The following is a 17,925-nucleotide window of genomic DNA, read 5'->3' as shown; positions in this document are numbered from 1 at the left end:
TCACTTGCCTTAGTTTCCTCATCTGTAAAATGAAATGGAGAAAGAAATGGGAAGCCCTTCCAGTATCTTTGCTAAAAAAAATTCCCAAAGGAAATCACGAAGAGTGGGACATGACTGAAATGATTGAACAGCAAGTCATCATTATGGTTATTATGAAACATCCTGTTCTATAAAAGAATGTTCTCCAGTCCACTAATACAGTGATGATGACAAATTTTCCTCCCCACAGGAAACCTCTGTATGGATTATTTCAATATAGTGCCAGCATGCTTGGACTTGAGTCACTTCCTGATCCCTCAGATACCTGGGAGATTATAGAGACCATCGGGAAAGGCACATATGGAAAAGTCTATAAAGTAATAAATAAGAAAGATGGGAGCCCTGCAGCTGTAAAAATCCTGGATCCAATCAGTGTAAGTAAAATTAGCAATAGCAATCACATGGGTTTTCCCCCCCTTCTTTTTAATGCTCACTGAAGTTTCCACTTATTTTCCTGGCCCTTTGTAAAGGTACTCTTTTTTCCTGAAACCCAGCAGGAACTTGAAAGCATTTTAAAAAGGGTAATGAGTTGTAATCACAACTAAGAGAAAGAGACATGGATAGAAATTTCCCTGGTTTTTGTCTTATTGACAATCCAGGCGATACACCTGGATTCTTACATTTTGAGATTATTCTCTTTGAAAGATTAATTTGTGTCACTCATGGCTGTTGGATGTAGTAGTGTAATTAGAAAATGACCCCAACTCAAAACATTCAGACATATTGAGTTGACAGCATAAAGGAATAATATGTGTGCTTGTTTTCTCCCTCAGCAGGATGAAGAAAATTGAGCCTTTCTCGCTCTCTCTTTTTCTTTGCTGCAGTGTATTAGGCACCAAGGGTATAATGTAGCCTGCTTTGTGCATAATGAGGTTATGTATATCCTGTCCTGCAGTAGGCCTCTTGGAGCTAAGCAGCTGACTGCATTGATAATGCAATTTAAAAAAAAATCACAGGAAAAAGAGATCCATATAAAGTTATCCTATTAACATGATGATGGATGATTCTTAATCAGGACCTAAATGTTCACATATTTTTAAGCCAAAGTGTCTTGGAGATATTGTGATGATAGTGGCATTCAAATTATTGTGCAAATATACTTTATTAAATATTTATTTGGCTATCAAATTTGTATTCTCTCTTTGGAGAGATGTACTTAATCCAACAGATGTTTTTCTTCCTTTTTAGGATATGGATGAAGAGATTGAGGCAGAATACAACATTTTACAATTTCTTCCCAACCATCCAAATGTGGTAAAATTTTATGGAATGTTTTATAAAGCTGACCAACATGTGGGCGGACAGCTTTGGCTAGTCCTAGAGGTAAGAGGAGAAGAGTTAGGCATTCTGAAAGTAGCAGTAATAGGCACTAACACCAGTGGTATTCACTTTGAACTTATGAAGGATAATATGCTTTCTCTTGGAAATAATGTTTTGCAATGACCATTTGGACAATCAATTATACTTATTGTCCTTTCTCTAATAAATAGACCCTTAATAGATACAGATCTTAAAAAAAAAAAGTCCATCACTTTCTGTAGTTTTAAGCACATCTTATTGCTTAGAGCATTTGCCTATCTTGGTCTTCAAGTCCTGGAGTTCTTGTTTTGAAAACAGAATATATAATAGCAGGAAGGAATGGCTTTTGACTAGCAAAGACAGTTTTCCTCCAAAGCCTTGGAAAATTGGGATAGAAATCTTACTTGCACAAACTTGATAACCTAAATTCCATTTAATCTGAAAACATTACATTGGCTCCATTTACATGTACTAGTTTTGTACTAGTCTTTCCCCTCCCCTACAAATGGTTAAGATAAAAGAATATTAGTGTCTGGATACAGGGGAAGAATTTCTCCATTATTTTTGAGTAGTAGTTCAACTCTCTTTATCCCCACCTGATTATCTTTATATCTGGGACTTCTAGACAAGTGGTTCTCAAACTGTGATCCAGAGAATAATGGGGAGTCTGTTAAACTTTTTCAGAGGATCTACAAATTCAAAATTAGTTTTTATTTTAATACAGTAAAGATCTATAAATATAACTCACATAAATTGTACAGAACCTCAATAATTTTTTAATTGTATAAAGAAACAGAGAACAAAAGTTTGAGAACCACTGTTCTAGACCAATGCTTATTCAGTGGACAAATGTGAAGTGCTGGAGATAGTTGGAAGAAAATTTAAATGGGAAAGGCAGATTGCCCGATTTCCCTTTTAGACTCTCCATTCCTTTTAGTTCTACCATCTGATTTTGGATAGGCCTCAGGACTGTACTAATTGGCTATGCTATTATATAGACTGAATTTGTGAGAGTCAAATGTGAGCTCTTTTTTTTAGAATTTTCTAAGAACTCTGGGAGATGACTATGAACCCCTACATAGAATTCCCAATCCATCTATTTTTGTCTGCCAGCATTTTTGATTTCCTTCACAGGCTAACTGTACACTATTTCAAAATCTGACTCTTTTTATACAGTAAAATAACTGTTTGGTCATGTATACATATATTGTATTTAACTTATACTTTAACATATTTAACATGTATTGGTCAACCTGCCATCTGGGGGAAGGGGTGGGGGGAAGGAGGGAAAAAGTTGGAACAAAAGATTTTGTTCAGCAATGCTGAAAAATTACCCATGCATATATCTTGTAAAGAAAAAGCTATAATAATAAAAAAAAAATAAAAAAAAAAAGAATTTTCTAGTTTCTGTTATTCAAACTGAAAAATTTCAGCTACCTTTGTTTCTGCTCTAGCCTGGTGACTATACCTCCTTGTAAATGTTGTGATCAGACTAGTCAACCAGAGATATATTTATTATATCGATTCCTAAATGAATATTGCTTGTTAAGGATAGTAACCAAATGGTGACCCTCATAAATATAGGTTGGGTATCTGTAAAGGCCTCCTATGCCAGTGTAAAATGAGAAGCAGGCTAAAAGGGTGAGCTGAGCCGTGGACAAGCTTTTACCCTACCCCACGCCTGATTGTCCTATGTTCAACATCAGATACTTAGGCTGCCATGACACACTAAATTATACATGCACTCCTGCAATATAATATACTTGGAATTTATGATTTTTGCAAAAAAAAGTTGTTTTTTAGATGGGACAGACTTGTTGGTATAGACTGTGGGAAGTTTTAGGGTTCTCTCTGTGTGCAATTAAATCACATAGGTCAACTGCTGGATTTGCTAGTTCCAATTTCTTCAATGACAGATTTTATATAGAATTACCAAATGAATCATGGGCTAATATTATACAGAGCTGGAAGGATCCTTATAAATCATCCAATCCAAACTAATCTTCTCACTGATGACTAAATTGAGAGATTTATTTACTTGCTTAAGTTCTCATGCTAATTAATTGTAACTTGGGTTTTCTGACTTCCAGATCCAGATTTTTCCATGACACCACACTGCTTTATCATATACTAAAGTCTATCTATCTCCCTTTGGGCATGCCTGGAATCAGTCCCTGCCTTAAGCATCTCCCCACACTAGTTCATCCTCCATGTAAATTTCCAAAGAGATCTTCATAAAGTACAGGTCTAATCATGTCACATCCTCTTTCCCCATTCAGTAAACTCCAGTGGCTTCCTTTTATCTCCAGGACCAAATATAACATTCCCTTTTTTAGCATTTAAAGCCCTTCACAAACTGACCCTTTCTTACCTTTCTAGCAACACTGGCCTCTTTGACTTTCCTCTTACAAGATACTCTTATCTTCTTATTGTGAGCATCTTCACTGGATATATTCTATTTCATTTCTGACTCCTGCCTTTCCTTCAAGTCTCCTCTAAGTTCTACCTTCTGCAAGAAGCCTTTCTTGATCATATGCCTTTTCTAAAGCCTTTCCTTCAGAGATTATCTCCAATTTACTGTGTATATAAATTGTATAAACATAATTGTTTGTCCTTCTCTCCCTCATTAGAATAAGAAACTATTTTTGCTTTTTTTTTTTTTTTTTGGCTACTCAAAGTTTAACTCAGCGGCTGGCACAGAATAAGTTCTTAATAATTGCCTGTTGACTAACTTCATTTGTGGTAGGGATGATGGCTTTGGACTCATTTTCTACCATAGCACTAGTAGAATTCCCCAGAGTAGACTGATATGAGCCATCTTAATATGGGGAGCAGCACATTGCTGTTTCTATCTCGACATACAGGTCACTGAACAAGTGCCCAGTTACCCAATAGATTTCACTTTCACTAAGTCCATAAAATAGTTGTTTTCTTCTCATAGGCTGAAAGGCATCATTGAATCTAGTTTCCAAATCTTTGTTGATGCTTAATTATTTGAAATTTTAATTTCCTTCCCTTTAAAATTTATTTATTTTTAATTTATGGAATAAAACAAACATTTCCATGGCATAGTATAACAAAAAAGTGGTTGCATATAAAACTAAAAATTTATTATGCACAACTTGCTATTCCTTTTAAATATATAATTCCTTTCATTTTTTGTTCCCTTTTCAGATACATTGTTTTTTTTTTTTTTTTTTTTTTTTTTTTTTTTTTTTTTAATAAATTTTTTTATTTAATAATTACATTATATTTACACTCATTTCTGTTCCGATTTTTTTTTCCCCTCCCTCCCTCCACCCCCTCCCCTAGATGGCAAGCAGTCCTTTATATGTTGGATATGTTGCAGTATATCCTAGATACAATATATGTTTGCAGAACCGAACAGTTCTCTTGTTGCGTAGGGAGAATTGGATTCAGAAGGTATAAATAATCCGGGAAGAGAAACAAAAATGCAGATAGTTCACATTCGTTTCCCAGTGTTCTTTCTTTGGGTGTAGCTGCTTTTGTCCATCATTTATCAATTGAAACTCAGGTCTCTTTGTCAAAGAAATCCACTTCCATCAAAATATGTCCTCATACAATATCGTTGTCGAAGTGTATAATGATCTCCTGGTTCTGCTCATTTCACTTAGCATCAGTTCATGTAGGTCTCTCCAAGCCTCTCTGTATTCATCCTGCTGGTCATTTCTTACAGAACAATAATATTCCATAACATTCATATACCACAATTTACCCAGCCATTCTCCAATTGATGGGCATCCATTCATTTTCCAGTTTCTAGCCACTACAAACAGGGCTGCTACAAACATTTTGGCACATACAGGTCCCTTTCCCTTCTTTAGTATTTCTTTGGGATATAAGCCCAATAGAAACACTGCTGGATCAAAGGATATGCACATTTTGATAATTTTTTGGGCATAATTCCAGATTGCTCTCCAGAATGGTTGGATTCGTTCACAACTCCACCAACAATGCATTAGTGTCCCAGTTTTCCCGCATCCCCTCCAACATTCATCATTATTTTTTCCTGTCATCTTAGCCAATCTGACAGGTGTGTAGTGGTATCTCAGAGTTGTCTTAATTTGCATTTCTCTGATCAATAATGATTTGGAACACTCTTTCATATGAGTGGTAATAGTTTCAATCTCATCCTCTGAAAATTGTCTGTTCATATCCTTTGACCATTTATCAATTGGAGAATGGCTTGATTTCTTATAAATTTGAGTCAGTTCTCTATATATTTTGGAAATGAGGCCTTTATCAGAACCTTTAACTGTGAAAATGTTTTCCCAGTTTGTTGCTTCCCTTCTAATCTTGTTTGCATTAGTTTTATTTGTACAAAGGCTTTTTAATTTGATGTAATCGAAATTTTCTATTCTGTGATCAGTAATGGTCTCTAGTTCATCTTTGGTCACAAATTTCTTTCTCCTCCACAAGTCTGAGAGATAAACTATTCTATGTTCCTCTAATTTATTTATAATCTCGTTCTTTATGCCTAGGTCATAGACCCATTTTGATCTTATCTTGGTATATGGTGTTAAGTGTGGGTCCATGCCTAATTTCTGCCATACTAATTTCCAATTATCCCAGCAGTTTTTATCAAATATTGAATTCTTTTCCCAGAAGTTAGGGGCTTTGGGTTTGTCAAACACTAGATTGCTATAGTTGACTATTCTGTCTTGTGAGCCTAGCCTTTTCCACTGATCCACTAATCTATTTCTTAGCCAATACCAAATGGTTTTGGTGACTGCTGCTTTATAATATAATTTTAGATCAGGTACAGCTAGGCCACCTTCATTTGATTTTTTTTTCATTAATTCCCTTGAGATTCTCGACTTTTTATTGTTCCATATGAATTTTGTTGTTATTTTTTCTAGATCAATAAAATATTTTCTTGGAAGTCTGATTGGTATAGCACTAAATAAATAGATTAGTTTAGGGAGTATTGTCATCTTTATTATGTTCGCTCGGCCGATCCAAGAGCACTTAATATTTTTCCAATTATTTAAGTCTGACTTTATTTGTGTGGAGACTTTTTTATAATTTTGCTCATATAATTCCTGACTTTCCTTTGGTAGATAGATTCCCAAATATTTTATGGTATCCACAGTTATTCTGAATGGAATTTCTCTTTGTATCTCTTGCTGTTGGGTTTTGTTGGTGATGTATAAAAATGCTGAGGATTTATGGGGATTTATTTTGTAGCCAGCTACTTTGCTAAAATTATGAATTATTTCCAATAGCTTTTTGGTAGAATCTCTGGGGTTCTCTAGGTATACCATCATATCATCTGCAAAGAGTGATAGTTTGGTTTCCTCATTGCCTACTCTAATTCCTTTTATATCTTTCTCGACTCTTATTGCCGAGGCTAGTGTTTCTAATACGATATTAAATAATAATGGTGATAGTGGGCAACCTTGCTTCACTCCAGATCTTACTGGGAAAGGTTCCAGTTTTTCCCCATTGCATATGATGCTTACTGATGGTTTTAAATATATGCTCCTGACTATTTTAAGGAAAAGTCCATTTATTCCTATGCTCTCAAGTGTTTTTATTAGGAATGGATGTTGGATTTTATCAAATGCTTTTTCTGCATCTATTGAGATGATCATGTGGTTTTTGTTTGTTTGGTTATTGATATAGTCAATTATGTTAATAGTTTTCCTAATATTGAACCAGCCCTGCATTCCTGGTATAAATCCTACTTGGTCATAGTGTATTATCCTGGTGACAATTTTCTGTAATCTTTTTGCTAATATTTTATTTAAGATTTTAGCATCAATATTCATTAGGGAGATTGGTCTATAATTTTCTTTCTCTGTTTTCAGCCTACCTGGTTTAGGTATCAGTACCATATCTGTGTCATAAAAGGAGTTTGGTAGGACTCCTTCAATCCCTATTTTTTCAAATAGTTTATATAACATTGGAGTTAATTGTTCTTTAAATGTTTGGTAGAATTCACATGTAAATCCATCTGGTCCTGGGGATTTTTTCTTAGGGAGTTGATTGATAGTTTGTTCTATTTCTTTTTCTGAGATGGGACTGTTTAGGATATTTACTTCTTCCTCTGTTAGTTTGGGCAAGCTGTATTTTTGGAGGTATTTTTCTATTTCATTTAAGTTGTCGAATTTATTGGCATAAAGTTGGGCAAAGTAACTCCTAATTATTGCTCTAATTTCCTCTTCGTTAGTGGTGAGTTCTCCCTTTTCATTTTTAAGACTAACAATTTGATTTTCCTCTTTCCTTTTTTTAATCAGATTTACTAAGGGTTTGTCTATTTTGTTGGTTTTTTCATAGAACCAACTCTTAGTTTTATTAATCAATTCAATAGTTTTTTTACTTTCAATTTTATTGATCTCACCTTTTACTTTTAGAATTTCAAGTTTAGTGTTTGACTGGGGGTTTTTAATTTGTTCCTTTTCTAGCATTTTTAATTGCAAACCCAATTCATTGACCTTCTCTTTCTCTATTTTATACAAATAGGCCTCTAGAGATATGAAATTTCCCCTTATTACCGCTTTGGCTGCATCCCATACATTTTGGTATGATGTCTCATTATTATCGTTTTCTTGGGTGAAGTTATTAATTATGTCTATGATTTGCTGTTTTACCCAATCATTCTTTAGTATGAGATTATTTAGTTTCCAATTATTTTTTGGTCTACTTCCCCCTGCTTTTTTGTTGAATGTAATTTTCATTGCATCGTGGTCTGAAAAGGATGCATTTACTATTTCTGCCTTACTACATTTGAGTTTGAGGTTTTTATGTCCTAATATATGGTCAATTTTTGTATAGGTTCCATGAACTGCTGAAAAGAAAGTGTATTCCCTTCTGTCTCCATTACATTTTCTCCAGAGATCTATCATATCTAGCTTTTCTAGTATTCTGTTTACCTCTTTGACTTCTTTCTTATTTATTTTCTGGTTTGATTTATCTAATTCTGAGAGTGCAAGGTTAAGATCTCCCACTATTATAGTTTTACTGTCTATTTCTTCTTGCAGCTCTCTTAGTTTCTCTTTTAAGAATTTAGATGCTACCCCACTTGGTGCATATATGTTTAATATAGATAGTGCTTCATTATCCATGCTACCCTTTAGCAAGATATAGTGTCCTTCCTTATCTCTTTTAATTAGGTCAATTTTTGCTTTAGCTTGATCTGAGATCAGGATGGCTACCCCTGCTTTTTTGACTTCACCTGAAGCATAGTAGATTTTGCTCCAACCTTTTACCTTTAACCTGCATGTATCTCCCCGCTTCAGGTGTGTTTCCTGTAAACAACATATTGTAGGATTCTGGCTTTTAATCCATTCTGCTAACCGCTTCCTCTTTATGGGGGAGTTTACCCCGTTCACGTTTATGGTTAGAATGACCAATTCTGTATTACTTGCCATCTTGTTAACCCCGGTTTATGCTTTCCTCCCTTCTTTCCCCTTTCCCCCCCTTCCAAGTAATAAGCTTGTGAGCACCCCTTGCTTCTCACAGCCCTCCCTTTTTAGTGTCCCTCCCCCCGCCTTAGAGTTCCTCCCCCTATCTTACCCCTTTCCCTCCCAGTTCCCGTATTCCCTTCCGCTTAGCTTATTCCTTCCCTTTCCACTTTTCCCTTCTCACTTTTCAATGAGATGGGAGAAGTTTCACCATAGATTGAATATGTCTTAAGATTTTTCACTTAAAGCCAATTCTGAAGGCAGTAAGATACCCACTATATTCATCCCCCTCCATTCTTTCTCTCAGATATAATAGGTTTCCTATGCCTCTTCATGAGATGTACTACCCCCACTTTACCCTTTTTCTGGTACATGTCCTTTCCACATCAATTTCTAGAACAAGGTATACATGTATTCTTTATACATCTATATAGTCAAAATATAGTTCCCAAGATTAATCTTTACCTTTTTAGATTTCTCTTGAGTTCTATATTTGTAGATCAAACTTTTTGTTAAGTTCTGGTTTTTTCATCAGAAATAGATGAAATTCGCTTACTTCGTTGAATGTCCATCTTCTTCCCTGGAAAAAGATGCTCATTCTTGCTGGGTAAGTTATTTTTGGTTGCATACCAAGTTCCTTAGCCTTTCGGAATATCATATTCCAGGCCCTTCGATCTTTTAATGTGGATGCTGCCAGATCCTGGGTGATCCTTATTGTGGCTCCTTGATACTTGAATTGGGTTTTTCTAGCCGCTTGCAATATTTTTTCTTTCACCTGAGGGTTCTGGCATTTGGCCACTATATTCCTTGGTGTTTTGATTTTAGGATCCCTTTCAGTGGGTGATCGATGAATCCTTTCAATGTTTATTTTTTCCTCTGTTCCTATGATTTCTGGGCAGTTCTCTTTGATGATTTCCTGGAAGACAGTGTCCAGGCTCTTTTTTTCATCATGTTTTTCTGGGAGTCCAATGATTCTCAGATTGTCTCTCCTGGATCTGTTTTCCAGGTCTGTTGTCTTCCCCAGAAGGTATTTCACATTTTTCTCCATTGTTTGATTTTTTTGGATTTGCTTGACTGATTCTTCTTGTCTCCTCGAGTCATTCAATTCCACTTGTTCAATTCTGATTTTCAGTGAAGTATTCTCTTCACTCACTTTTTTAAAATCTTTCTCTAATTGTCCAATTGAGTTCTTTTGTTCTGTGGAATTTTTTTCCATTTCGCCAATTTTGTTTTTTAGAGAGCTGTTTTCTGTTTCCAGTTCACTAATCCTATTTTTCAAGGATTTTACTTCTTTATCCACTCTCTCTTTAACTGACTTCTCCAGGCTCTTTTCCCATTTTTCTTCTAGCTCCCTTGTGAGAGCCTTTTTAATCACTTCTATGAGGTTCATCTGTGCTGAGGAACAGATGATTTCCTCCTTTGGGGAATCACCTGGGGACTGCCTGTTTTTAGTCTCCTCAGGATTTAGAGTCTGCTCTCTATCTGTATAGAAGCTGTCAAGGGTTAAAGTCCTCTTCAGCTTCTTGCTCATTCTGTCTATTAATCAGAGATAAACTACCAAAGAAAAACAGAAAAAACTGGAGTCTTTCTTTGGGGGGGGGGGGCTGGGTGTGTTATCGAGCTTCCTCTACAGACTGCAGGTGGCAGCAGTGAGGCACTAGCAGGACTGTGCTGCGCCTGCGCTCTGAGATCCCAAAGCGTGCTGAGTCACTGAGGGGGGGGAAGGGGGGGGGCCAGGTCCTGAGAGAGTCCAGCTGTTTGCGGTTGTATTCTTCAGCCCCGGTGTTTTTAGCTTCTCTGCTGGGCTGTTGACTTGCTGCAGGTTCCAAACCTGTAGCGAAGCTCTCCCCGCAGAGACGGCTACGATCACTCCCCACCCCCTCTCAGCTCTGCTCCCGTGCTCTCACTGCCGCTGCCCTCAGCCTGCGCCCGATCTAAAACCGCCCCAGCCCTCCAGTAAAGACAGACCTTTCTTGGCGGATCTCAAGGATGGCTTCTCTTGGTAACTATTTGTGGGTTTTTTTTCAGTCAAGCATTGATTCAGAGGCTTGTAATGAAGTGGATAGTGAGAGAAAGCGCGGAGCTTATGCAACTGTGAGCCTCCTCTCCGCCATCTTAACCGGAAGCCAGATACATTGTTGATGGAATCAGGGATACAGGAAATTTGTTCAGTTAATTTGAAACTCTTGAATGTCCAGATACTACTATTATTTTAAATAAATAATATAATCTTGATTCATGAGGATTTATTTTCTTTTTAGGGATTTGGAAAGAAATAGGATTAGAATTATGATTTAGGATTCTTTCAGTTGAGGAAACTCCCTTTAGCAGTGTAATTGGACCACTCTCTATAACGCAGAGATGTGGAGAGGTGCCTAAAGCACCAATAAGTGAACAAGAGCCATATAGCAGGGATGTGTCAGAAGTAGGACGTGCATTCAAGCCCCAGATTACAAAGTCATCCCTCTCTGGGAAGAGAAGACCCTCAGGGTTTCTGGCCAAAGCAGAAATGACTGCTACTTACATTTAACCTTTGAAAAAGGAGATTCTTTGCCTCAAATGCTACCTGGCTTTAATCACTGAATGGTTGCAACCTCAGTCAAACTGAGACTTGTTGAAGACTTTAGCTTAAGAAGCCAAGGTCTCCCATTGTATCCAGGGCCATCTTCAGTCCCCCTGATTTATATCTGGCCACTGGACCCCAAAGTCTCTGAAGGGGAAAGTGGGATAAGTGACATTGCAGAGCCTTCCCTCCCTCAAATCTAACTCACTTGTCTGTCATGGCATCATCTCCCTGATATATCATGGTCTTCTTTGAGAATGAAGCACAAACAGCAATACAACATCCCTCCTCATCCCCAGGCCTTTTTGCCTTTTTTCCTCTTTAAGAGGAAATACTCTTTCAAAACTCACTCTTGATTTCTGCTTAACCAAAATTTTTATTTCTAGGTCTGGCTTTATGTATAGATAAAGTCGATGGCTACCTGACCCAAACTGTCACCCTTACAGAGCTGTCAAATGCTTGAAATTTCTAATGTCACTTCTTTGGATTCATCATCAGAAGATTCACTGTAGGTACAGGATGAATATTTCAATTATGATAGTTCACAAAGACAGCTTTATGTCTTGTCTGCTGCCCCTTGACAGCCTTCTGATAGAGGATTGTCACAAGGTAGGAGTCTGTGGGAGTGAGGGAGAGTCATACCAATGAATCATAGATTCCTAAGTATTAAATATGCAAAGTTAATGTCATTCTGCAAGGATCCTCAAAAGGAGGCAACCATTTTAACTGGATTAAGGTATTTCTAATTTGGGAGGATAACGCATGGGTCATTAAACTCACATAGTAGCTAGGAGGATTCTTTTTTATTTTTTTAAATAAGTTTTTCCCCAATTACATTTAAAACAATTTTTAACATTTGTTTTTTAAAATTTTGAGTTCCTATGTCCAAAGAGCTATCAAAATGTGCATACCCTTTGATCCAGCAGCATTTTTACTGAGCTTTTATCCCAAAGAGATCTTAAAGGAGGGAAAGGGACCCACATGTACAAAAATGTTTGTGGCAGCCCTTTTTATAGTGGCAAGAATCTGGAAATTGAGTGGATGTTCATCAGTTGGAGAAAGGCTGAATAAGTTATGGAATATTATTGTTCTATAAGAAACAATCAGCAGGATGATTTCAGAGAGGCTTGGAGAGACTTATGTGAATTGATGCTAAGTAAAACAAGCATAACCTGGAGATCATTATACATGGCAACAACAAGACTGTAAGATGATCAGTTCTTATGGACGTGGCTCTTTTCAACAATGAGATAATTGAGGCCAGTTCCAATGATCTATACCAGAGAGAGGATTGCGGAAACTGAATGTGGATCACAACATAGCATTTTCACTTGTTTTGTTGTTGTTTACTTGCATTTTGTTTTCTTTCTCATTTTTTTCCCTTTTGATCTAATTTTTCCTTGTGCAACAAGATAATTGTATAAATATATGTATATTTATATATACATATTGAATTTAACATATATTTTAACATGTTTGACATATATTGGATTACTTGCCATCTAGGGAGAAGGTGGGGGGAAGGAGGGAAAATTTGGAACACAGGGTTTTGCAAGGATCAATATTGAAAAATTATCCATGCATATGTTTTGAAAATAAAAAGCTTTAATAAAAAAGAAAGAAAAATATAGATCTCTCATCCTAATGAAAATAAAAACTCTCAAGAAAAATTAAGTTAAAAATAGAGAAAAAAAAAAACTTTTGAGTTCCAAATTCTTTCCCTTCCTCCTTCTCCTCTGCAGATGGCAAGCAATTTGATATAGGTGATATGTTTAATCATGCAAAACATATCTCCATATTAATCATGTTGTGAAAGGAAACACAAACAGAAAAAGTAAAAACTAGTATGCTTCAATCCTACATTCAGACTCTCCTATTAGTTCTTTCTCTGGAGGTAGACTGCATTTTTCATCACCAGTCCTTTGAGATTTTCTTGGATCACTGTATTGCTGAGAATAGCTAAGTCATACACAGGTGATCATCATATAATATTGCTCTTACTATTTATTTTGTTCTTCTGGTTCTGCTCACTTCCCTTTGTATCACTTTGTATGTCTTTCCAGGTTTTTCTGAAAGTATCCTTCTTGTCATTTCTTATAGCACAATAGTGTTCTATTACTATTATATACTTACAACTGGTTCGGCTATTTCCCAATTGATAGGCGTCCCTTCAATTTCCAATTCTTTGTCACCAAGAAAGAGCTGATATGTGTGTGTGTGTGTGTGTGTGTGTGTGTGTTCTTTTCCATTAAAAAAAATCTCTTTGAGATACAGACCTAGACCTAGTAGTTGGATCAAAGGGTATGCATAGATTTATAGCCCTTTGGGCATATTTTCAAATTGTTTTCCAGAATGATTGGATCAATTCACAAGTCTGCCAAAAGTCTAGTGTCCCAATTTTTGCCACATTATTTCTAATATTTATCATTTTCTTTTGTAATCATATCTAATGTTAATTTGCATTTTTCTAATCAAGGTTAATGTACAGATTTTTTTCATATGACTATAGATAGCTTTAATTTCTTCATCTTAAAACTGCTTGTTCATATCTTTTGTCCATTTATCAACTGGGGAGCAAGCAAAATTCTAAGAAAAGTAGTCTCAAGATGAATATTCTGTTGGGAAAGAAGAATTGGGGTGGCTTTTGATTTTTTTTTCTGTGGGAAGCCAAAAGAAAGTATGAGATTCCTGAGCACCTGGTGCCATGGGACATGGTAGGGCAATAAATTTCCCAGATTTGTGACCTTGTGCAAATCATCTCATATTTTTCATTCTCATTTACCAAATGAGGATGAAGAATACTTCACTATTGACTTCAAAAGGTTCCAATGATATAAACAGCATGCCATGTAAATGGAGGAAAGGGGATCTCTATGATTAGAAATATTAAATGAATGAGAGCAAGGAGTTAGGGATCACATTGAGATTTCAAATCTAGATAGTTGGAATGTTGCTAGTGTCCTTGATAGTTATTGGATTCAGAGAAATAGTGATTCAGATCCTTCCATTTATGTGCTGTGTGATCTTGGTGAATCACATACATTCTTTATCCTAATTTCCTCATCTGCAAATGAGGAAAGTACATTAGATGACCTTCAAAGGTCCTTCCTAACCCTAGATGTATGCTCTTCTGCAATGAGATAATATGTACAATATTATTACAATAATATTTTGTGACAATAAAGTACATATAATACCATTTTAATAATAATTTTCAAAAGATGGTACTGGGAGGAGATTGGGAGTGCCAATGAAAATAGCTTATTTTTTCCCTTCTTTTGTCTCTTAAAACTATTTAGATATATCCTTTAATGAATTAATGAGGCCATTACCTTATAGTTGGAACTTTTCTCCTTATGATTTCTTTATATCCTAGATTATGTTGACTTTTTCTCCTTAGTCTCCCCAGTGATCATGGAAATATTTTGTGGACCTTTTATAAGAGATGCATATCTGCTTCTCTGCTTTATGGACCTAGAATATTGTGAAGGCTCAGAGGCTCTAAATCTAATCTCCTCTAGAACAGGAATTCTCAACACAAAATCCCCAACAAGTAATTATCCCTCTTCTGATGTTCCCCTTTGTTGTCAAAGGGACTACCCTTGTTGCAATCATCCAGATTTGAAACCTTAGGGTCACATTTGACTTCTTACTCTCACTCTCACTGACTACTTATCCAATTCTTCAGTTATCCAATTACTTACCAGATCTTGTCATTTATACTTCACAGTATTATTCATATCTGTCTATCTATCTATCTATCTATCTATCTATCTATCTATCTATTCCCCTTTTTCTCACTCGCAAACTCATTACTCTATTTTAGGCTTTTGTCACCTTTCAGACTGAACTATTGAAATTAAGTCTTCCTGCCTCAAGCTTCTTCTCATTGCTCCACTTTCATAGTGATTTCCCTCCCTCCAATTCCTGCCCAGGTAAATAGTCCCTAGTATACCAAAATTAAATATAAATACTCTGACATTTAAACTTTTCTATAACTGGATCACTTATCTTTCCAAGCTTCTTAAAGATTATTCTTCCCTGGCTACTTGCTGCCACTTAAAGATAACACTCCATTTCCTAATTTTGCCTGCATCTCATGCCTGGAATGTCCTATCTCTTCACCTCCATCTCTTAGAATCCCTGGCTATCTTTCAGACTCAACTCAAATGTCACTTTTTGCAAGAGGCTTTCCCCTAGCTGCTAGTGTCTTCCCTTTAAGATGACCTAGCTACTCAGTGTAAAACTACTTATGTCCATATTATCTCCCCAATTAGAGTATAATCTCCTTGAGGGCAGGGTATGTTTTTTGCTTTTACATTTTTTGCTTCTCCTTTTTATCCTTAGAGCTTGGTCTACAATAAACACTTTGAAAATGCTTGACTGATTGCTAAGCAATCAGTTCTGCAAACAGTGCCTGTCTACATTATATGTCATATAATATCAAATCCATATCATACTTTTTGAATTTTCTCTTTCCTTGCATTTTAATCATGAATTTTGGGAGAGGGTTTATGAAAAACATTTCCCAAAAGAAAGTTATGTTCTATTGAATACCACCCTGCTCATTCAGAATATTGAGGTGAGATTTATGTTGGCTTTGTTATTACCACACTCTCTCTTTTTTCCTATATTCATTTTTATGCAAGACCAGGTGAGAAGTTATGCTATGGAGCGATTCTAGAGGATGGAAGATCTTATTAAAAGGCATCTTAAATCACCTCAACTCAAAAAATGAAAGCAAATAAAAATGTCATTTCCAAAATGCATTATCAATTGTTACCAAAAAATAAAGAGTCCTCCTATGATAGACAGCTAGTACATTTGGGAGATGAAGAGAAAACAAATTCATAGGCAATATGCTGTGGAAAAATTTGTGGATAAGTTGTGTGCTCAATGAATATTAAGTCTGAAAAAAAACCCAGGGAAAGATCTTTAAGTTCTATGATGGAAAACCATCTAAATCAAATGTAATGAGAAGAAGTTATATCTTCATGAAAATCTTACTGCCCAGAAAAATATTTGGCTTGTGTTCTAGTAAGACCAGGCCAGTTATTTTCTCTTTAAAATTTCAATGGAAGGAGAATTTTGACATCTATTAACTATGGATTTTCTCTAATCACAGAAGCTTTAGGTTAGTATTCAGCATTCAATCTGAAAATAATGGTTTGAGGCAGGAGGAAATGAGACTGGAATTTTAAAATAATTCCCTATATTTGTGCACCTCCTTGAAGAAGTAATATACTTTAAAATCTAGAACTTTCCCAAAGTTTTAGGTTTTAGGCTTTATGATAAGATCTAGAACTCAGTTTCTTAATCTGTGGATTGTGTCCCCTTATGGTGTCTTGTAATTGAATGTAGGGGTCATGAAATTATGATTTATTATCAATAAATGTTTGATTTGTACAACTATTTTATATACCTATTTACTTATTGTCATAGGAAAAGGGAATGCAAGTAGAAAAAGTTTAAAAAGCCTTGGTCTAGACAAAGATGAATCTAGAACATATTGAAATAACTCCAAAAGATTTCTCTGACCCACTGTCTTCATCTTACAGTGCCCCAAATTCACGTTTTGGTTAAAAGCATTTAAAATAATTGGTAGGAGTCAAAAATCTTGGGAAGGAAATACATTAAGCCATTTTCACTTGTAATACATTGTAGTGAATTTGTCACATTTTCAGGTCATTAACTTTGGCAGTCTAGGTTAAAATGGTAAAGAGGATAAAGCAGTTTTGATTGATGGAAAGTGAACTGGGAAAAATTTGGAGGACTATGTGAGACAGCAGGTGGGTCAGAGCAGAAAACAATTCCAGGGAATCTTGGGTCCAAGATGAAGAGGAAAACAAGTGATTCGGAGTGATGTCAATAATAAAAGGCTTAGGAAAGAAGTTGGAGGAGTGCTGAAAAGTAGCATGGTACAGGGAAAAGCATTGGCTCTGGAGCCAGAGCGCCTAGGTTCATTTCTGCTAATTAACTTCTCTGCGTGTCAGTTTCTTCACCTGCAAAATGATGGGGTTGGACTAGGAGATCTCTGGGATCTCAGATAGATAGTCTTGTTCTATGATCCTATGAATTTTTCTGTTTGCCATTTTTTTGGGGAGGGAGGCACTACAGGGAAAGGATCTTAAAGGAAAGTTGTTAGGATACAAAAATACTTATTTTTTACTTTAAAGTTTGCTACAAAGTCAGGCATTATGACTGCAGACGCTTCAGGTTTGTATCTGGCCTTTCAGAATTCTCCTATGTGTGTTTTAAAAAACTGATATGAAGAATAAATGATTTTTTCTATTTTTCTTAGATCTAAACAATGAAAATGCTCATTAAACTCAACTCAAGAGTCTCTAAGCAGCCACATCATCCTGATGATGATAAGAGAGTAGGGAGGATTTGGGGAATGGAAACACACTCTGAAACAGATTGTCAGTTGTGTGGGAGGGAATGAAGGAGCTGCCACTTTTTCCAGCTTCAGGGGTGGAGGAAGAGGCTTGGTTGCATCCTCCCTTCCTTCCCCCAACTCTAAGGGGACTATTTTATTTTATTCATTTTTAGATTGTTCCCTGGTGTGCCTCCAAGGTGATTCACCCTTTTTTGCTA

General features: G+C 36.0%; 1 protein-coding gene across 1 annotated transcript in view; it reads left to right on the top strand.

Moving 5' to 3' along the window:
• Window positions 1–266: 266 nt before the first annotated feature.
• MYO3B (myosin IIIB) overlaps window positions 267–17,925 on the top strand; it is a 601,952-nt gene continuing 584,293 nt past the window's right edge. Inside the window, exons 1-2 of the mRNA XM_051990668.1 lie at window positions 267–413; window positions 1,228–1,362. Coding sequence (XP_051846628.1) covers window positions 267–413; window positions 1,228–1,362 — 282 coding nt within the window. The remainder of the gene's footprint in view (window positions 414–1,227; window positions 1,363–17,925) is intronic.

This window comes from Antechinus flavipes, chromosome 3, assembly GCF_016432865.1.
Source record: "Antechinus flavipes isolate AdamAnt ecotype Samford, QLD, Australia chromosome 3, AdamAnt_v2, whole genome shotgun sequence".
Classification (NCBI taxonomy): domain Eukaryota; kingdom Metazoa; phylum Chordata; class Mammalia; order Dasyuromorphia; family Dasyuridae; genus Antechinus; species Antechinus flavipes.
The sequence above is the reverse complement of the archived record's forward strand: the minus strand, read 5'-3'. Positions and strand labels throughout refer to the sequence as shown.